Here is a 21,767-nt window from a genome sequence, read left to right as displayed (position 1 = left end):
TGGAGTTGCAGAAGGAAAGGAGAAAATAATTGGTACATAAAAAACATTTGAAGACATAATAGCAAAAAACTTTCCAAATTTGGTCAAAGATACAGATTTACAGATTGAAAATGTTCATCATACCTGAGACGGGATAAACTAAAAATCATTATGCCCAGACACATCATAATTAAACTGCTGGAAACCAAAAAATAACAAGAGTTTTGAAAGTAGCCAGAAAAAATAGACATATTACATATAGAAGAACAATGACGCAAATAATTACAAATTTGCTATCAAAGACTGGAAACTAGAAGACAGTGGAACAATATTTTTAATGTGCTGAAAGAAAAGAACTGTCAATCCAGAAATCCATATCCAGTAAAAATATATTTTAGGACTGATGACAAAAGATATTCTCAGATGAAAGAAAATTAAGCAAATGCATTGCTACAAGACCTGCACCACAAGAAAAGGTAAAGTTAGCCGGAAAATGATACCAGGGAGAAATTTGAAACTTCAGGAATGAAAGGCAAGCAACAAAAAGAGTCAATAAGTAGAGACTCTCGGCCAGGCGCAGTGGTTCATGCCTGTAATCCCAGCACTTTGAGAGGCCGAGGCGGATGGATCACGAGGCAGGAGTTTGAGATCTGCCTGATTAACATGGCGAAACCCCATCTCTACTAAAAATACAAAAATTAGCCAGGCATGGTGGCAAGCACCTGTAATCCTAGGTACTCAGGACGCTGAGGCAGGAGGATCACTTGGGCCTGGGAGTTCAACGCTGCAGTGAGCTGTGATTGCACCACTGCACTCCAGCCTTGGCAATGAGAGTCCGTCTCAAAAAAAAAAAAAAAAAAAAAAAATTTATTGTGTATTTCAAAACAGCTAGAAGATTTGAAATGTTTCCAACACAAAGAAATCATAGTGTTTGAGATGACAGATATCCTAATTACTCTGATTTGATCATTACACTCACACATTTGATCATACACATTGCATGGTATAAAAATATCACATGTATCCCATAAATATGTACAATTATTATGTATCAATAAAAATATGTAAGTAAAGCTACAATAATCAAGATAGTGTGGTATGGCAAAAGACAAACAGATTGATGGAACAGATCAAAGAGATCAATGGAACAGAACAGAGAACCGAGTCCAAAACACACAACCACATAAATGCAGTCAACTGATTTTTAACAAAAGAGCAAAGGCAATATGATTAATAAAAGATGGTCTTTTCAACAAATGGTGCTGGAACAACTGGACATTCACATGTAAAAAAAAATGACTCTAAACACAGATCTTACACCTCTCACAAAAATTAACAAAATGGATCATAGAGAAAAATGTAAAATGCAAAACTACAAAACTCCTAGAAGGTAACACAGCAGAAAATCTAAGTGACTTTGGGTATGGCAGCGACTTTTTTATATATAACACCAAAGGCACAATCCATGAAAGAAAGAACTGATAAGGCGGACTTCATTTTGCTCTGCAAAAGATACTGTCAACAGACGAGAAGACATGCTACAGACAGGAAAAAAATGTTTACGAAAGACTGATAAAGAACTGTTATTCAAAATATACAAAGAACTCTTTAAAATTCAATAAGAAAAACAAATGACTCAAAAAATGAGCAAAAGACCTGAACAGACACATCATCAAAAAAGATATACAGATGACAAATAAGCATGTGAAAATGTGTTCCATATTATATGTCATTAGGGAAGTAAAAATTAAAACAATGAGATACAACTACACACCTACCAGAATGGCCAAAATCCAAAATACTGACAACACGAAATGCTGGCAAGGATGTCGAGCAACAAGAAATCTCATTTCTTGCTGGTGGAAATGCAAAATGGGTATAGCCACTTTGGAAGACAGTTTGGTATTGTCTTATAAAGCTAAATATATTTTTACCATATGATCCAGCAATCGCACTCCTTGTTATTTACTCAAATGAGCTAAAAAGTATGCCCCCACAAAAACCTGTACATAGATTTTAAAGTAGCTTTATTCATATTTGCTAAATATTGGCAGCTAACAATATGTCCTTCAGTAGGTGAATAACTAAACTGTGATACATTCAGATAATGGGATATTATTCGTACTAAAATAAATGAGCTATCAAGTCAGAAAAAAGCACTAGAGGAAACGTACATGCATATTTCTAAGTATAAAAAGCCAATCTGAAAAAGTTACATACATACTGTATGATTCCAACTACATGACATTCTGGAAAAGGCAAAACGATGGAAGCAGTAGAGTTCAGTGGTTACCACAGGATAGGGTGTAAACAGGGAGGAATAGGCAGAGCACAGAGGATTTTAGGGAAGTGAAAGTACTCTGTGTAATACCATAATGGCAGACACATGACATTATGTATTTGTCAAAACCCATAGAATGCCTAACACTAAAGGTGAACCCTAATGTAAACTATGGACTTTGGGTAATAATAATGTATCAATGTAGGTTCATCAATTCTAATAAACTGTACCACTATAGTGCAGGATAGTGACAGTAGGAGAGGCTACGCATTTGTGGAGCAGAGGGTATGCTCTCTGTACTTTCTGCTCAATTTTGCTGTGAGCCTAAAACTGCCCTTAAAAAATCAAGTCTAATAGAAAATCGAACCAAAAAACCAAACCATAGCTCTTCACCATCTTCTAATACTTCACCCAGATCAAAAACAGCTGTTTTCAACATGGATCAGAGGGCAAAACCATTACCTTTTCTAAAGTTCATCTTCCAAAAACATCTTAACTGGCAATTTAAGGCTCACAGGGCGGATTAAATAACTTACTTTTCAATTTTCTTCTTTTGTTCTTTTTGCCTTTGTTGTTCTTTTACTTGTTCTCTCTCAATATCCATGAAAAGTCGTCTATGTCTCAGGTACTGCTTTTGACGCTAAAGGAAATAAGTTAAAATTACTAAGATTCTGCTTTCAGAGGAATTTCCAAGGAAGAAAAATATTCTTATACCATAGACAAAAACAAACAGCAAGCAAACAAAAATAGATGATATAGAAGTTACATGGGATTAAGTCTTTAATTTCCTTCTGTCTATGATCACTCAGGATGTCACATACACAAGAATTTTACATTTTCAAGCACATAGCTATTATATGTCACATACACAAGAATTTTACATTTTCATGCACATAGCTATTATATGTTAATAGGCAAACCAGAGGAAGTATTTACTCTGTGTTACTCTGAAATATTTACTCTGTGTTCCCAAGTAGTAAGTACCATAAAAGCAGGGCCACAGAAAGAATGTAGAAGATATTTTATAACAGAACAATAGTTACTTTAACTTTTCAAAATTAAAACAGTATCACAAAAGCATACTCTAAGCCTAGCCTAACATGGCACGGAGGAGGGTAGAAGGGCTGAGGTACACTAAAGCCTCAGACTCACAAACAAAACAAGTAGAATAAAAGCAAGTGCTACTAGACTGTATGTGATCTATTCATACCTCTGGATTTATATATACTCTTTTAAATACACAAGCTATTTAATGAGCAAAAAGCATGTCTATGTATATACCAGAGTAGTGCAGGGCTTTTTGCTAAAAATTATTGAAGGTCTATACTCAATACTGATGATGCATCAGAATCACCAGTGGTATTTTTAAAAAACAAAAATGCCCTAAACCTCTGTTTTCAGATATTGATTTGGTATATCTGGTTTAGATCTAGGCATATTTGTATTTTGAAAAACTCTCTCCATCTGATTCTGGTGCATGGCCAGGGTTAAGAACTATTGGTTTAAACTAACTTTAGATTGAAAAGAGAAAGAAAAAAGAAAGCCATAAAGTAACTATCTTCCTTTAAATAAGTTATAGTGGCAAATATACATTAGCTGGAGAAATTTATTAGTATCAAATAATTGGTTTCACTTCAATGTACCCTAACTCATAGGAGCTTAGAAAAGAAATTCAACACATTATAACGAGTCAAGCAACTTTTATTTTATTTATGAAATTTGTGGTATTAGCTCTTTTATGTGTTAGGACACAACAAATTGTTTCCAATTTCTCATATATTAATACTATCATAGTAGAAATATTGGTGTCCAAAAGCAGTATCATTACATACCTCTTTCTTATCTTCTTCTTTATCTACGCCAGACTGAAATGCCAGTGGAGCTTGGAATTCAGTGTTCAATCCTGATTGATATCCATCATAAGCCTGTTAGAAGGTCCAGTCACACAAAGTGACAAAATTACCAAAAACTACCCCATGAGCCATTCTGATATTTTTATCTATTCTTTTCTTTTGCAAACTTGGGCTTAACTGGTAAAGAAGCAAAAATAAATAAATAAATAAATAAATAAATAAAAAGGGGGCTATAAAGAATAAAATCAAAAAAGAATGAAAGGAAGCCATGTCAGAAGGAATTAACCAAACATAAAATAATAAATAGAAGAAAAGGATTCAGGTCAAAAATATGAATAAACAAAAAATTAAAATGTTCAGAAAATTCTTTTAAAGTGGTCACTTGAAATCACTGCCATGAGTACACTTGGAATAGAATCTAGGATAAATAGCCAGATTCCTTAATATTTCCATTCTACATATGATCACTTTGAATTTATACAACCCTCTTAGTGTGCAAGAGTCCAGAGAAAAATATCATAGCAAACAATTGGAATGGCATGGAGGAAACAGGCTAATTTCCACCCATGTTTACTGGGAAAGTCTTACAACATAACTTGGTATATCTACTTGGACATTAGATAGGTCAAATAATGATCTCCAACTTTTAGAAATAAAAAGTTTAAAATATTTAATCTTTAAAGTTTAAAAGTTATTTATCTTTCAACAAGGTTGCAGGACACATGATAAATATACAAAAATCAATTGTGTTTCTATACTTGTAAAGAACAATCTAGAAAGTAAATTAAGAAAAAATTTACATTTACAATATCTTCAAAAAGAATAAAACACTTAGAAATTTAACAGAGGAAGTGTGAATTTTATACTCTCAAACATACAAAACATTGTTTAAAAAAAAATGAAAGATGACCTATATAATGGAAAGACATCCCATGCTTATGGACTGGAAGACCTAATATTGTTAAGATGGCAGCATTCCCCAAATCAATCAACAAATTTAATAAATCTCCATCAAAATGTCAGTTGTTCTTGGCAGAAATTGACAAGATGATCCTAAAATTCTTGTGAAAATGCAAAGGATCCAGAATAGCTAAGACAGTCTTGAAAAAGAACAAAGTTAGGGGACTCACTCTTCCTAACATCAAAACTTACTACAAAGATACAATAATCAAGACAAATTGTACTAATTCAAGGATAGATATGCTATAGATCAATGGAATAAAAGTGAGAGTTCAGAAATAAACTCTTACATTTATAATGAATTGATTTTCAATAAGAGTGCCAAGACAATTCAATTGAAAAATAAATGTCTTTTTAACAGATGATTCTGGGACACAGGTCATCCACATGCAAATGAATGAAGCTGGACCTCTCCCTAACACTATACACAAAAATCTACTCAAAACTGATCATAGGCCTAAATATAAGAGCTAATACTATAAGACTTAGAAGATCGCATAGGAGTAAATCTTTGTGATTTTGGCTTAGGTAATGGGTTCTTAGATATGACAATAAAAGCACGAACCATGAAAGAAAAAGTAGACAAATTGGACTTTATCAAAATTAAAAACTTCTGTGCTGCAGAGGAAACCACCAAGAAAGAGAAAGGCAACCCACAGAACAGGAGAACATTTGCAAATCATATGTATCTGATAAGGGACTTGTTTGTGGAATATATTATGAATTCTCATACTCAATAATCATAACACAAATAACCCAATTACAAAATGGGCAAAGCATCTAACAGTTCTTCAAGCAAGATCTACAAATGGTCAGTAAGTACATGAAAAGGTATTCAATATCATTAGCTATCAGGAAAATACAAATCAAAAGTACAGTGAGATGCTACTTCACACCCACTTGGATGGCAGTAATTAAAAATATAGATAATAACAAGTGTTGGTGAGGATGTGAAGAAACTGAAGCCCTCAAATACTGCTGGTGGGAGTGAAAAATGGTGCAGTCACTTTGGAAAAATCAGTTTGGCAGGTCCTCAGAAGGTCAAGCACAGTTATCACACGTTCCACCAATTCCACTATGAGGTGTACGCCCAAGAGAAGTGAAAAATATGCCCACAAAAAAAAACTTGTACACAAATGTTCACAGCAGTATTATTCCTAACAGCCAAGAAGAAATAAGCCAAACTTCCATCAATAGATGAATAAAATGTGCTATATGCACAAAATAGAATATCTTTCAGCAATGAATAGGAACAAAGTACTGCTATATGCTACATCAATGGATTTTGAAAACATCTGCTAAGTGAAAGAAGCCAGTCACAAAAGGCCACATCTTTCATGGTCTCCTTTATATAGACTATCCAGAATAGGCAAATCTGTAAAGACAGAAAATAGCTTAGTGGTTGCCTAGGACTGGAGGTGGGGCTAAAGGGAAAAGGGGAGTGGTACAGGACTTTTAGGGGGTGATGAAAATGTTCTGAGATTGACAGTGGTTAATGCCACAAACACAACCTGTGATTTTTGCACAACCCTGTATATACTAAAAACACTGTATACTTTAAATAGGTCAATTGTATGGTATGTGAATTACAGTCATTCATTATTTGCATATTCTATATTTGCAAATTTGCCCATTCACTAAAGTTTATGTGTAATCCCAGTACTCATGGTGTTTTTGCAGGCCTTTGCAGACACGCATACAGCTGCGAAAAATGTGAGTCACCCAATATGCATGTTGCCAACTGAGGCTGACCAAGGTGATACTCTGCCTTTTTGTTTCAGCTATCATACTGTAAACAAGTGTCCTTTTTACAGCCTATTTGGTGCCAAGTTTTTGCATTTTTGTGTTCTATGTTAGTGATTTCACTGTTAAAATAGTCCCCATGCATAGGTGAAGTACTATCTATTATTACTAAGCACAAAAAGTCAGTGGTGTACCTCACGGAAAAAATATGCGTGTTAGATAAGCTTCATTCCAGCATGAGTTACAGTGCTGTTGGCTGTGAGTTCATGTTAACAGATCAACCGTATATATTAAATAAGGTGTTTTAAAGAGAAATATATATAAAATAAGGTTATGTAGTGATTAGCTGACAAAAATGGTATGACCAGAGGCTTGCAGGAATCTACCCCAGTATCTCCTCAGGAGCAAAAATTCAGTATTTCCTGATTCAGTGTTTGTAACTTTATATAACACAACTACTATGCATAACAAGAATAAACTGTATATATCAATAAAGCTGTTATTATTTAAAAAGTTATTTGTTTTGTGACTCTAAAAGTCTGAAAATCTATACAGCAAAATGTTAATGAGAAATACCTCTAAAATTTTTGGTTATCTTTTTCATTTGTGTTTATCTTCTCTACAATAAAAATGAAATTACTTTCTGTTTTCAACAAAGAAAACTGAACTCCCAGTACTGGCCAACGACAAAACACACTTTGGGCTCTCTCTCTTGCTCTCATTGACTGTAACTAAGACTTCCAGGAAATGTAGCTCCTGGGATCTGGAGAGTGTAGGGGGTAACCTAGAGAGAAGTGAGCTAGAAAGTGGACCCCTTAATTCTGTGTGTGAACTGGCACATACCTCAGAATCACCCCTGAACTGCGCACGCATGGGACAGACCTATAGGAGTATAATGAAAGCTTTGAAAACTAAACTAACATTGGAGCCACTGTGCACAGGAGAGATCACTTACAGTTGGAATTTAACCAGGGTGACTGCCTGCTAGAACAAACAAACAAACAAAAGATACAATATGCTTCAAAGGATTTTAACAGAAACCAGTCTCAAAATAAATATTAAAAATGTTAGCCTGGTGGCTAACATGGTGGCTCATGCCTGTAATCCCAGCACTTTGGGAGGCCAAGGCAAGTGGATTACTTGAGGTCAGGTGTTCAAGACTGGCCTGGCAAACATGGCAAAATCCCGTCTCCACTAAAAATAAAAAAAAAGATAGCCAAGCGTGGCGGTGGGCACCTGTAATGCCAGCTACTAAGGAGACTGAAACATGAGAATCACTTGAACTCAGGAAGCAGAGGTTGCAGCGACCCGAGATCACGCCACTGCACTCCAGCCTGGGTGACAGAGCAAGACTTCATCTCACACAAAAAAAGTCTAGGATACAACTTAAAGTTAGTTGACAAAGAAGAAAGCAGGAAGATGTGACCAATTTTGAGGGGTGAAGATAATAAACAGATCCCAACTCCAGGGTGACCCAGATGTTGAATTACCAGACAAAACCTTTAAAGCAGTGATTAATACTGTATCTATGAGGTAAAGGCAAACCCAATTGAAGTGAAAGAAAATATAAAAGTTCTCAGCACAAAAATAAAAACTATTTAAAAATACAGATCCAAATTTTAGAGACAGAAAAACACAACATGTGAAATCAAAAATTCACTGGATAGACTCAATAGAAGAATGAAAAAAAAAGTCAGTGAACTTGAATCTGCTGGATCAATATAAATGATCCAATGTGAAGAACAAAGAGAAAAAACAAGACTGGAAAAAAATGAACAGCATGTCAATGATGCATCTGTGGGACAATATCAAAAGGTCTAACATTTGTGTCAGTGGAGTTGCAGAAGGAAAGGAGAAAATAATTGGTACATAAAAAACATTTGAAGACATAATAGCAAAAAACTTTCCAAATTTGGTCAAAGATACAGATTTACAGATTGAAAATGTTCATCATACCTGAGACGGGATAAACTAAAAATCATTATGCCCAGACACATCATAATTAAACTGCTGGAAACCAAAAAATAACAAGAGTTTTGAAAGTAGCCAGAAAAAATAGACATATTACATATAGAAGAACAATGACGCAAATAATTACAAATTTGCTATCAAAGACTGGAAACTAGAAGACAGTGGAACAATATTTTTAATGTGCTGAAAGAAAAGAACTGTCAATCCAGAAATCCATATCCAGTAAAAATATATTTTAGGACTGATGACAAAAGATATTCTCAGATGAAAGAAAATTAAGCAAATGCATTGCTACAAGACCTGCACCACAAGAAAAGGTAAAGTTAGCCGGAAAATGATACCAGGGAGAAATTTGAAACTTCAGGAATGAAAGGCAAGCAACAAAAAGAGTCAATAAGTAGAGACTCTCGGCCAGGCGCAGTGGTTCATGCCTGTAATCCCAGCACTTTGAGAGGCCGAGGCGGATGGATCACGAGGCAGGAGTTTGAGATCTGCCTGATTAACATGGCGAAACCCCATCTCTACTAAAAATACAAAAATTAGCCAGGCATGGTGGCAAGCACCTGTAATCCTAGGTACTCAGGACGCTGAGGCAGGAGAATGGCTTGAACCCGGGAGGCGGAGGTTGCAGTGAGCCGAGATCACACTACTGCACTCCCGCCTAGGCAACAGAGTAAGACTCTGTCTCAAAAAAAAAAAAAAAAAAGTAGAGACTCTCTCAAGTTTTTCACAAAAACATGTATGATTATTGAAGGCAAAAAAATGGAGTTTTCAGTGTAGGTAGATGGAACACCTATGACAATTATAACATAAAGGGGAAAGGGTAAAATGACCTATCTGATTATAAAGCTTTTACATTTACTTAATGTGGTAAACTATTAACTCAAAGTAGACTGTGAAAGGTTTGGTATGTATATTGTAATCCTCAGAGCAACCATTATAAGATAATACGAAGAGATAGAGCCAAAAAGATACTAGGTCAATTAGAATGAAATTAAGTGATATTCAAATAAAGAGACTTCTGCTTGAAGCCACAGTACAATAATAGAATGGAATTTACCTTTCTCCTGAAGGCTGAAAAAACAAAAAACAAACAAAAATCTATAAAACAATGGTTTTTAAACACTGGCTATGAGGAAACACAGATGATTACTTCTCATAGACAGGAAACAAATGTGGTCAGCACTACAATTGTCCTAGCTTACTGCCTGAATAATTTCTAGTCCACAACATGGAGAGAGGGATTCCAGACAGACCTTGGCAGCCTCTCTGGGGAATGACAAGAAGAAACCACACTGTACCTTTAGCACTTTGCTTGCAAATCTCAGCTAAATTTCCAAGTTCATTGCTTGTAAGTTATGTCTTCCATACAACAATTAGTTAAGCTTCCTACCACTAAATAACAAGTTTTACCTTTCCCCCAGTTTCCAATAATATGTTCCTCATTTCCTCGAGCTTCACTGGCAGTATTTTTATTTATTTTTTATTTTATTTATTTGTTTGTTTGTTTGTTTTTGAGACAGAGTTTCGCTCTTGTCGCCCTGGCTGGAGTGCAGTGGTGCGATCTTGGCTCACCGCAACCTCAGCCTCCCAGGTTCAAGTGATTCTTGTGCCTCAACCCTTGCAGCTGCGATTACAGGTGCATGCCACCATGCCTGGCTAACTTTTATATTTTTAGTAGAAATAGGGTTTCACCATGTTGGCCAGTCTGGTCTCAAACTCCTGGTCTCAAGTGATCCGTTCACCTCGGCCTCCCAAAGTGCTGGGATTATAGGCATGAGCCACCACGCCCAGCTGACAGTATCTTTAATGTACACATTTCTACCAATATTTTGCTTCTAAAAATGAAGATATTCTCTAAAATGATGGCCAGGAGCAGTGGCTCACACCTGCAATCCTAACACTTTGGGAGGCTGAGGCAGGAGGATCACTTGAGGCCAGGAGCTCAAGACCAGAGCAGGCAATACAGCAAGACCCTGTCTCTACAAAAATAAAAACATTAGCCAAGCATGGGTAGCACAACCTGTAGTCCTAGCTACTTAGGAGGCTGAGGCAGGAGGATCACTTGAGCCACCCATTTGAGGCTTCATTGAGCTATGATTGTACCACTGCAATCCAGCCTGGGCAACTGAGTGACAATCTGTTTCAAAATACAACAATAATTTAAAAAATGATAAAGGCTTTCTCTGTCATGGGCCTCAAAATTCTTCACCTCTATCCATTATCCATTTTTTTAGCCATTTCCACATTTTTTCAATATTTGTTTTAGCAGCACCCCATTCCCAGTACCAAATAGCTACAAACAGGAAACAACCCAGATGTCCATCAATAGGAGATTGAATAAACAAACTGTGATACATTCAAATAATAGAACGCTATACAGCAATGCAAAGAACACATTATTGATGCAGCAACATGAATGAATCTTAGAAACATTATGCTGAGTTAAAGGAACCTTACACAACAGGATTCATACTGTATAGGAAGGTCTAGAACAAAGAAAACTGATTGTGGAAGAGTCAATGGATAAATGGATAATCAAAATGTAGTATATATATTCAGTGGAATACTATTCAGCCTTAAAAAGGAAGTAACTCCTATAATATGCCATAGCATTCTGCTAAGTGAAATAAGGCATGCACAAAAAGGCAAATACTGTATGATTTCACTTATATGAGGTACTGAGAGTAATCAAATTCATGAAGACAGAAAGTAGAATCGTGGTTGCCAGGGACATGGGGAGAAGAGACTGAGAAATTACTGTTTAACATGTATACGGTCTCAGTTTTACAAGATGGAAAAAAACTCTGGAGATGGATGGTGGTGATGGTTGCACAACAATGTGAGTGTACTTAACACCATTGAACTGTATACTTAAAAAGGATTAAAATGAGAAATTTTATGTTATGTATATTTTATCACAATTTTTTAATGTGTCTACATTTACATGTGTATAAATGCTTATAAAGAGGACTCAAAGGATGCATACAACTCTTGACAGTGATTAACTTTGAAGAGCAGAGAATTAGCAGGTGGGGCTTGAAGAGAAAACTTTTCCTCTGAGATAGTAAGAATAAGTAATAACAGCAACAAAAAGAAAGTAAATGGTTAAGGCAGTTATTGTGTGATAGCTTTTATTTTCTGTATGAAAGTTGAGAATATGGGGGTGCAGCAAGAAGTTTAAGGAGTATTTAAGATTTAGAATAGTCAGTGTAGAGCACTGGAGAGCAAGGTGGTAGGGAATAAGCAAGAAAAAATACTAAGCAGCCCTGGGAACCCAGCTGTGACTGGAAACCCTAAGTATGAATGTGGTATAAATCTATATTATTAAAGTGTTTTGTTCAAAAAGGCTAGATTATTTGGCAGCGTAAAAGGAGAAAAGATGGTTAGGCGCAGTGGCTCACACCTGTAATCCCAGCACCTTTGGGAGGCAGGCAGGAAGGGTCACCTGAGGTCAAGAGTTTGAGACCAGCATGGCAAACATGACGAAATCCCGTCTCTACTAAAAATACAAAAATTAGCCAGGCATGGTAGGACATGCCTGTAGTCCCAGCTACTCAGGAGGCTGAGGCACAAGAATCGCTTGAACCCGGGAGGCGGAGGCTGCAGTGAGCTGAGATTGCACAACTGCACTCCAGCCTAGGTGACAAAGTGAGACTCTGTCTCAAAAAAAAAAAAAGGAGAAAAGGTTATTCCAGGGTTGAAAATTTCCAGGGACAGTAATAGCAGAAGGACAAGAGATTCAGACCACCAAAGCTGTAACCTGAACTGAATAGTCTGGAGTAAGTACCCCTCTTGTGTGCTTTGTGAATGCCCTATATGTCCTCTATTGGTAATTACGCTGCTTCATAATTATGTTTATGTATCAGTCTCTCTTCTTTAGATTGTTTGAAATTTGAGTGTTTTGTCTTGCTCACAACTGTATCTTTGATATTTAGTATTTAAACAATGGCTAAAACCTAAAAGGTGCTCAATAGATGTGTGATTGATTGGCTAATCCATTCAAAACATATCTACCGAGTGACTACTAGGTACCAGCCACTGTGCCAAGTGCTGTTCATATAATGGTAAATAAAACAGGTATGGTACCTCTCTCACAAAGCTTATGGGCTAGTGAGAAATCTCTAAACAATAAGAAAACAAGTAAATTAATAATTAACTACAAATTGTTTTGTACTGAAAAGGAAACAAACAGAATGCAAGGATAAAGAAAAACAGAATGCAAGGATAGAGAAAAACAGAAAAGAGGAGATCTATTTTTGATAAGGTGGTAAGGACAGTCTTTTCCAAGGAGGTGATATTTAAGCTGAAACCTGAAGGATAAGAAGGGACCGACTTTATGAAGGAAAAAGCGAAGACTACCCGGACAAGAGGAAAAAACATACGCAAAAGACCGGAGGTAGGAAAGAGCCTGGCAGGGCTCAGGATGTATAAATGACAATGTAGACTAAAACACAGCAGCATACCCTTAGGCCAACCTTATAGACCCAAACTAAAAATCACCAAGAGTTGCAGTTCAGTCCTGAAAACCTCAGCCCAAACTCTATTTTCTGCTTCTTTGCCTCCTTAGAATTCTGCTCTCTTAAAGAGGCCAAAAGAAAACTTCTCTCCAGTCTCTTTCATAGAGCCTAACACTGCTGGTTGCCGTAAGCCTTTGTTTTTAAAAACATAAAATCGGAAAATAAAAATTATGCAGAAAGGGGTAAAATTCCAGTGATAAAAACCAAACTTCAGTTAAGCCACAGAAAAATCTTATTAGGCCAGGACATTGTAACATTTTCTTGCAAAACTACAGATTTTAACTCAATGCCCCCAAACCTTAGGCAAGAGGAACCTAACAAGCTCCAGCCCAAACCTGATTAGTTTATTTCTTGGTGCTCCTGCCTTATGCTCTATCAGCTTACTGATGGCAATCTAGCCCTGGCCATGGGGTGGAAGATCCTCATAACCCCTGCCCTCAGAACTGCTCATTTCTTCCCCTCTCACACTGTAAAAGACAATGGCCATCAGAAATATGCCTTTTATAAAAATACATATAAAATTATAGTTTTTCAAATGGGCAATAAATGCTCCCCAAAATACCCTAGGTTTCAATGAGAGACCTAAAATAATCTTAGGATTAGGATAATAATCTCGGGACACATTTTGCACTGTATGAAATAAAACAGGAATGTGCTTCTTGATCAGCCTGACCACTCCCAGTTTAGTAGGTACCTACAATCTTGTCTAAATTCTACTGCTCATACTCTGTGGTGTGCTCTACCTGTCGTCTGCCAGAAGTCTCTCCTGGTGCGTGGGTGAAAGGTGCTAATGGCCACCCAGAAGCAAATCCTCTGGCCATCTTTCAGCTGACCAAACAGATGGCTGCTGCCTAAAGTATAAGCTCTAAAAGATACAAAAACACTTACCAAATTGTGTGAGCAGTGGTATCACAGTAGTGATAATACTGTAGGCTTCAGTGATAGCCCTGAAATAATCTAAGTAAGTCAGAATAGTCTGATATATTGTGGCATAAAAGTAGACATTCTACTTCTTGTCACCATTCTGGATCTTAACTCTACCTGCAAAGCAATCTTAAATGTCATCTATAAACCAATGATAATAACAGTATCTATCTTCTATGGTTATTATGAAAATCAAGATACTTCATATAAAATTCCAAAACCATTTTGGCTGTGGTAAGTGTTCAATCAATGTAAACTGTTATTCATAAAATTAATAATACTATTGTTAATATTAAAAACAACACGATCATCATGATCTTTTTTGGTAATGAAACTATGATAAGCCCAACTCAAACTCTAACTAATTTGCTTTCTGCTGCTTACTCTTTTTTTTTTGAGACGGAGTCTCGCTCTCTCACCCAGGCTGGAGTGCAGTGGCCGGACCTCAGCTCACTGCAAGCTCCGCCTCCCGGGTTTACGCCATTCTCCTGCCTCAGCCTCCCGAGTAGCTGGGACCACAGGCGCCCGCCACCTCGCCCGGCTAGTTTTTTGTATTTTTCAGTAGAGATGGGGTTTCACTGTGTTAGCCAGGATGGTCTCGATCTCCTGACCTCGTGATCCGCCCGTCTCGGCCTCCCAAAGTGCTGGGATCACAGGCTTGAGCCACCGCGCCCGGCCTGCTGCTTACTCTTTACTATACCCTCCTCTACCTGCTCTCTGGCAGAGCCTGGATCTCGGATTTCATGTAAAATATATCCATGGCACTCTGGAAGTAACTCCTTTCTCCATCTCTCATCTGTCATATCATGTGAGGCCTGTTCATAGTTCCTGTGCTAAAAGACAACATAAACACTGAACATAAATTATCCAAGCAGGATCATCATTCCTATGACAATAGTAAAAGCTTCAGTGAAGACAACTGAAGTAGTTTCAGTAGGTCAGAATGGTGTGATACATCACAGAACAAAAGAACGTTTTATTCTTTGCCCGTTATTACTGACCTTAATGCTAAATTCCCGAAGCAGTTACACCGCCCTGTCAATCTTCAGCCAAAAAAAAGCAATTCACACTCTGCTACTTACTCAATATATTCTGCTCTACTTCTCTAGGTGAGACTAGATCTTGAATATTGTGTGAAACATACCGATGGCACTCCAGTAATATTTCCTCTTGCAATCTCCCATTTCTCAAAAGATGAGGGTAGTCTGATATGCTTGTTCTAAAGGAACAACAAAATACAAAACTGATTGTCTAAGCAGAAATGATGGGCTAGTGACAATATTATAGACTTCAGTGACAATCCCAGAGTAATGACACTAGATGAGGATAATAGAACACAGTTAAAGCTGTGTGTGTGTGTTGTGTGTGTGTGTGTGTGTTTTCAACATAAAAATTTCCAAACATGCCTCAAAGTAGAAAAGAAAAAGTATAATGAATCTCAAGATTCAACAGTTACACAGATTCAACAATTAGCAACATTTTGCTTTTTTATCTATCTCTTCTCCAACGTTTCTCCTGGAGTATTTTAAAGCAAATTCCAGATTACTCTGGCACATTTTGAAATAACCAAAAACATTATACTCTTAGCTTAATTCTGGAGGCCTTAATTCTATGTATCCCATAAACAAGCTAGTTTGACAGGCTTCGGCCTCAATGTTATATAATTTAGCCTTGTTCCTCTTTTAGAAGGTACACAGTCCTCCTACTGTATTCAGTTCTACCTGTTCTCTAGGGGAGTCTTGGTCCTGGATTTTAGGTACAACATATTGATGATAGTCCAGAGGCAATTCTTCTCTCACTCTCTCTTCTCTCATAAAAGATGCAGGTTGCTTGAGAAACATGTTTTAAAGGAAAGAACAATAGAAAAAAAATTGTGTAATGCTAATCATAATATCTAAGCATCAGTGAAAACTCCAGAGAAATGAAACCAGGTAAAAATATTCTGATATATTTTGATATGAGGGAGATGTTACACTTTTAGCTCAACTATGTAGACCTTAATTCTTAATCCCGTCATGGACAGAACAGTCTGACGAACTCACCAAATCCTAAGTATCTTCTAGTTCCTACATTGTTCATGTAGGGGCATTATGCTTGCAGTGATACTGTTAGCTTTGATAAGAGCTGAATAATTATCTTATTAAATTAAAATAGTCAACTGATTCTGGAATAAGATATGAACATGATACATCAGCCTCAGAAATCACAGAACTTATTTTGACTCATATAGTTCCCTAGACCAGGGTCTTTTGTACCACTGAAGTACAAAGTAGAAGAGAAAAAAAAAAAAAAAGAGGAAACCAGGAGAAACTGAATTGTTTAGGGTTTAACACTCTATGCTCCTGAAGCAGTTACTCTGTTCTAATAGGAGTTAGGATCATCTTCCCACTAATGTGGGAAGGAATAAAAAATACTATATTCTGGCCAGGGACAGTGGCTCACACCTGTAATCACAGCACTTTGGGAGGAAGAGGCAGACATATCACCTGAGGTCAGGAGTTAGAGACCCGCCTGGCCAACATGTCGAAACCCCGTCCCTACTAAAAATACAAAAATTAGCCGGGCATGCTGGCATGTGCCTGTAATCCCAGCTACTCGGGAGGCTGAGGCAGGAGAATCATTTGAATCCAGGAGGCGGAGGTTGCAACGAGTCAAGATGGTGCCACTGCACTCCAGCCTGGGCGACAGAGCAAGACTCCATCAAAAAACAAAAAAAAACAACAAAAAAAGCCACTATTTTCTTAGGTTAGCTCCAAAGTCCCTCCATCTAAATTACCAGTTGTTGGGATGCGTAAAACCCGGGTACTTTCTTCCTGTTTGTATCTGTTTCATTCTGCTCCGCCTGGTTTCTGATGCCATCCTGGTCCTGGGATTTGGGAGGCAAACATGGATAATCTGCCAGAGAAAAGTCTTCTCTCCCTTTCTCATCTGTCGTATCAGAGTATGGCTCCTTAAAGTGTACTTTCTAAAAGAGAAAATAATCATAAACTATAAATTGTCTAGTAAGACTAACATGATAGCAATTATATTCTAGGCTTCATTGAAGGCCAAAGGGTAGCTTTTTTCAGGATAATATAAGACATTATGGAATAAAAGAGAAACCCATACTTTTTGTCAATTCTGAAGTTTAGCTGAGAACAACCTTTGAAAGCTTCAAACTATACTCTAAACAATTCAGTTCCTGTTGGTCTCTGTCATTTTTCTTTTCTACCTTGCCTCTGATGGAGGCCTGATGATGCATGCATAGAAGATCCTGATGGACATCCAGAGGAAGCACCTCTCTCCCTCTCCTATCTATCAAAATGGATGTTGGCTGCTTCAGATCTGCTTTCTAAAAAAGAATAAACACAACATATCAATTGTTCAGTTAAGAATGACAGGTTAAGACTTTAGGTTTTAGTGAGAATTCTGGAGTTAACTAAGATCAGAACATAACTGAGCACCTTATGGAATAAAACAAAAAACTACACTCCATTGCACAAAAGTCCAACCACAACCCTAAGTAATCTAATTCCTGTTGCTCTCTTTCTTCTTCCTTGTTGCCAGAAATATTTTTCCTAATGAAGAAGATTAAAAATAAAAAGTTAAACTGTTCATAAAATCTGGGTAGAGTGTTGATTTAAAAAATTAAAGATACAAAAAGAAAAGAAACAGCAAATTGTTTATTTGGAGTAATATGCTGCTGGTAATACTATAACACTTAGTAAGAGCATTGGAGTTTTGAGAAACCAATCAAGAAACTATTTTTTCCAAGTATGGATCTCCAAATCAGGTACAATATACAGCATACCTGGTTTTATTATGCTTTGCAGATACTGTGTTTTTTACAAACTGAAGGTCTGTGGCAATCATATGTCAAGTCAATCCATTGGCGTCACTTTTCCAATAGCATGTGCTCGCGTAATGTCTCTGTGTCACATTTTGGAAATTCTCACAATATTTCAGACTTTTCCATTATTATTATATCTGGTATGGTGATCTGTGATCGGTGATCTTTGATGTTACTATCCTAATTGTTTTGGGGCGCTATAACCACACTCATGTAAGACAGCAAACCTAACTGACAAATGTGTGTGTTCTCAGTGTTCTACCACCTGGCCACCCCACTACCTCTCCTTAGGCCTCCCTATTCACTGAGACACAACAGTATTGAAACTAGGCCAGGCCGGGTGTGGTGGCTCAAGCCTGTAATCCCAGCACTTTGGGAGGCCGAGACGGGCGGATCACGAGGTCGGGAGATCGAGACCATCCTGGCTAACACGGTGAAACCCCATCTCTACTGAAAAAAAAAATACAAAAACTAGCCGGGCGAGGTGGCGGGCGCCTGTAGTCCCAGCTACTCGGGAGGCTGAGGCAGGAGAATGGCGTGAACCCGGGAGGCAGAGCTTGCAGTGAGCTGAGATCAGGCCACTGCACTCCAGTCCGGTCGACAGAGGGAGACTCTGCCTCAAAAAAAAAAAAAAAAAAAAAGAAACTAGGCCAATTAATAACCCTACAATGGCCTCTAAGTGTTCAAGTGAAAGAAAGAACCACATGTCTCCCACTTTAAAGCAACAGCTAGAAATTATTAAGCTTCGTGAAGTAGGCCTGTTGAAAGCCAAGACAGTCTGAAGGCTAGGCCTCTTGTACCGAACAGCCCTGTTTTGAATGCAAAGGAAAAGTTCTTGAATGAAATTAAAATCTACTCCAGTGAATACATGGTAAGTAAGAAAGTCCTATTGCTGATATGGAAAATGTTTTAGCGGTATGGATAGATCAAACCAGCCACAACATCTCCTTAAGTCAAAGCCTGATCCAGAGCAAGGCCCTAACTCTCTTCAATATTATGAAGGTTGAGAGAAGTGAAAAAACTACAGAAGAAAAGTTGGAAGTTAGCAGAGGTTGGTTCATGAGGTTTAAGGAAATAAGGTGTCTCTATAACATGAAAGCACAAGGTAAAGCAACAAGTGCTGATGAGAGGCTACAGCAAGTTACCCAGAAGATCTAGCTAAGATCACTGATGAAGGTGGCTACACTGGACAACAGATTTTCAGTGCAGACAAAACAGCCTTATAGTGGAAAAAGATGACTAGGAGTTTCACAGCTAGAGAGAAAAAATCAATGTCTGGCTTCAAAGTTTCAAAGGACAGGCTGACTCTCTTGTTAGTGGCTAATGCAGCTGGTGACTTTAAGTTGAAGCCAATGCTCATTTACCATTCCGAAAGTCCTAGGGCCCTTAAGAATGGTACTAAATCTACTTTTCTTGTGCTTTGTGAAGAGAATAACAAAGCCAAGATGATAGCACGTCTGCTTACAGCATGTTTTACAGAATATTTTACACTTAGTTGAAACAAACTGTTCCAAAAAAAAAAAAGATGCCTTTTAAACTGCTCATTGACAATGCACCTAGTCACCCAAGAGCTCTGATGAAGATCTACAAGGAGATTAATGTTGTTTTTTCATGCCTGCTAACACAACATCCATTCTGTAGCTTGTGGATCAAGAAATAATTTTGACTTTCAAGTCTTGTTTTTTATAAAATACATTTCTTAAGGCCATATCTGTCACAGACAGCGATTCCTCTGATAGATATGGACAATGTAAGTTGATATCCTTTGGAAAGGGTCCACCATTCTTAATGCCATTAAGAACATTCATGAATCATGGGAGGAGGTCAAAATATCAACTTTAACAGGAGTTTGGAAGAAGTTGATTTGAACTCATGAACTTTGAGGCATTCAAGACTTCAGTGAAGGAAGTAATTGTAATGTGGTAGAAACAGCAAGAGAACTAGAATTAGAAGTGGAGCCTGAAGATGTGAATGAATTGCTGCAATCTCATGTTCAAACTTAAATGCATGAGGAGTTACTTCTTACGATGAGCAAAGAAAGTGTTTTCTTAAGATGGAATCTACTGTGAACATTGTTAAAATGACAACAAAGGGTTTAGAATGTTACACAGACTTAGTTGATAAAGTAGTAGCAGGGTTTGAGGGAATTGATTCCAATTCTGAAAGAAGTTGTGCTGTGGATCAAATGCTATCAAACATTATCACATGCTACAGAGAAGTATTTTGTGAAAGGAAGAGTCAAATGATGTGGCAAACTTCATTATTGTCTTAAGTAACTTCCACAGCCACCCCAAACATCAGTAAACACCACCCTGATTAGTCAGCAGATATCAACACTGAGCCAAGATCCTTCACCAGCAAAAAGATCGTGGCTTGCCGAAGACTCAGATAATCGTAAGCTTTTTTTTAGCAATAAAGTATTTTTAAATTAAGGTATGTACTTTTTTTAGGCATTATGCTATTGCACACTAATAGACTACAACATAACTTTTATACATAATGGGAAGCCAAGAAATTTGTGTGACTTACTTTATTCCAATATTTGCTTTATTGCAATGGTCTGGAACTAAACCCACAATATCTCCAAGTTATACTTGTAGTCCTTACAAATCCCTCCTCAAAACCCTAAGTAATTTATTTCTTCTTCTTGTGTCTCCTTTCCACTCTATTTTACCTGATATTTTGGTAGAAAATCTTGGTCCTGACATTCGGATAGAATATTCTGGTCGTTGGAGAGAACATGCAGGTCTCTGGGGAGAAAATCCTGGTCCTGACATATGAGTAGAGTATTTTGGTCTTTGGGAAGATAACCTCGGTCTCTGGGTAGAAAATCCTGGTCCTGACATATGGGTAGAATATTTTGGTCTTTGGGAAGAACACCTTGGTCTCTGGGTAGAAAATCCTGTTCCTGACATATGGGTAGAATATTTTGGTCTTTGGGAAGAACACCTTGGTCTCTGGGTAGAAAATCCTGTTCCTGACATTTGGGTAGAATATTCCAGTCTTTAGGGAGAACATGCCGGTCTCTACATAAAAAATCCTGGTCTTTAGGTAGAAAATCCTGGTCTTGATATTTAGGTAGAATATCTTGGTCTTTGGGGAGAACATGTTGGTCTCTGGATAGGAAATCCTGGTCCTGATATTTGAGTAGCATATTCTGGTCTTTAGGGAGAACACAGTGGTCTTTGAATAAAACATCCTGGTTTTTAGTTAGAAAAGCCTGATTTGGGGGTAGAAAATCCTGAGTTTCCAACACAATACTCCTTTCTTCTAGCTCAATACTCTGGGCTTTCAGCATAATACCCTGAGTTTCTGTCTTAATAGGTTGGTCTTCTGGCTCAGTGGCCTGGCCTTCTGGCTCAGTAATCTGAACCTTCAGCTCAACAGCCTGGGTATCTGGCTCAACACTCTGGATTCCTGTCAAATCACCCTGGGTTTCCAGCAAATCACCTTGGGCTTCTGGAAAATAATCCTGAGCTTCTGGCAGAATATCCTGAAGGCCCTCAAAATGTATCTGCTTTTGTTCTTCCTCTTTCATAAGAACAAATAATGGATTTTTGAATTTTACTTTCTAAAAGTGAACATAAACACCAAATACAGAATGTGAGTTAGTAGCAATACTCTAGGTTTTCCAAAAGATTCCTAAAATAATCTCAAAATGATATGGCAATGAAGCAAATTACTAGAATAAAATGTGAAATTATAAT

At 37.4% G+C, this 21,767-nt stretch overlaps 1 protein-coding gene across 1 annotated transcript in view; it reads right to left on the bottom strand.

Annotated features, from left to right (window-relative positions):
- CCDC15 (coiled-coil domain containing 15) overlaps positions 1 to 21,767 on the bottom strand; it is a 97,636-nt gene that overhangs the window by 41,498 nt on the left and 34,371 nt on the right. Inside the window, exons 8-13 of the mRNA XM_011934587.1 lie at positions 20,735 to 21,631; positions 17,074 to 17,196; positions 15,953 to 16,060; positions 15,376 to 15,450; positions 4,093 to 4,185; positions 2,797 to 2,900 (exon numbers count right to left, since the gene is read on the bottom strand). Coding sequence (XP_011789977.1) covers positions 2,797 to 2,900; positions 4,093 to 4,185; positions 15,376 to 15,450; positions 15,953 to 16,060; positions 17,074 to 17,196; positions 20,735 to 21,631 — 1,400 coding nt within the window. The remainder of the gene's footprint in view (positions 1 to 2,796; positions 2,901 to 4,092; positions 4,186 to 15,375; positions 15,451 to 15,952; positions 16,061 to 17,073; positions 17,197 to 20,734; positions 21,632 to 21,767) is intronic.

This window comes from Colobus angolensis, unplaced genomic scaffold (assembly GCF_000951035.1).
Source record: "Colobus angolensis palliatus isolate OR3802 unplaced genomic scaffold, Cang.pa_1.0 Scaffold137, whole genome shotgun sequence".
NCBI classification, from domain to species: domain Eukaryota; kingdom Metazoa; phylum Chordata; class Mammalia; order Primates; family Cercopithecidae; genus Colobus; species Colobus angolensis.
The sequence above is the reverse complement of the archived record's forward strand: the minus strand, read 5'-3'. Positions and strand labels throughout refer to the sequence as shown.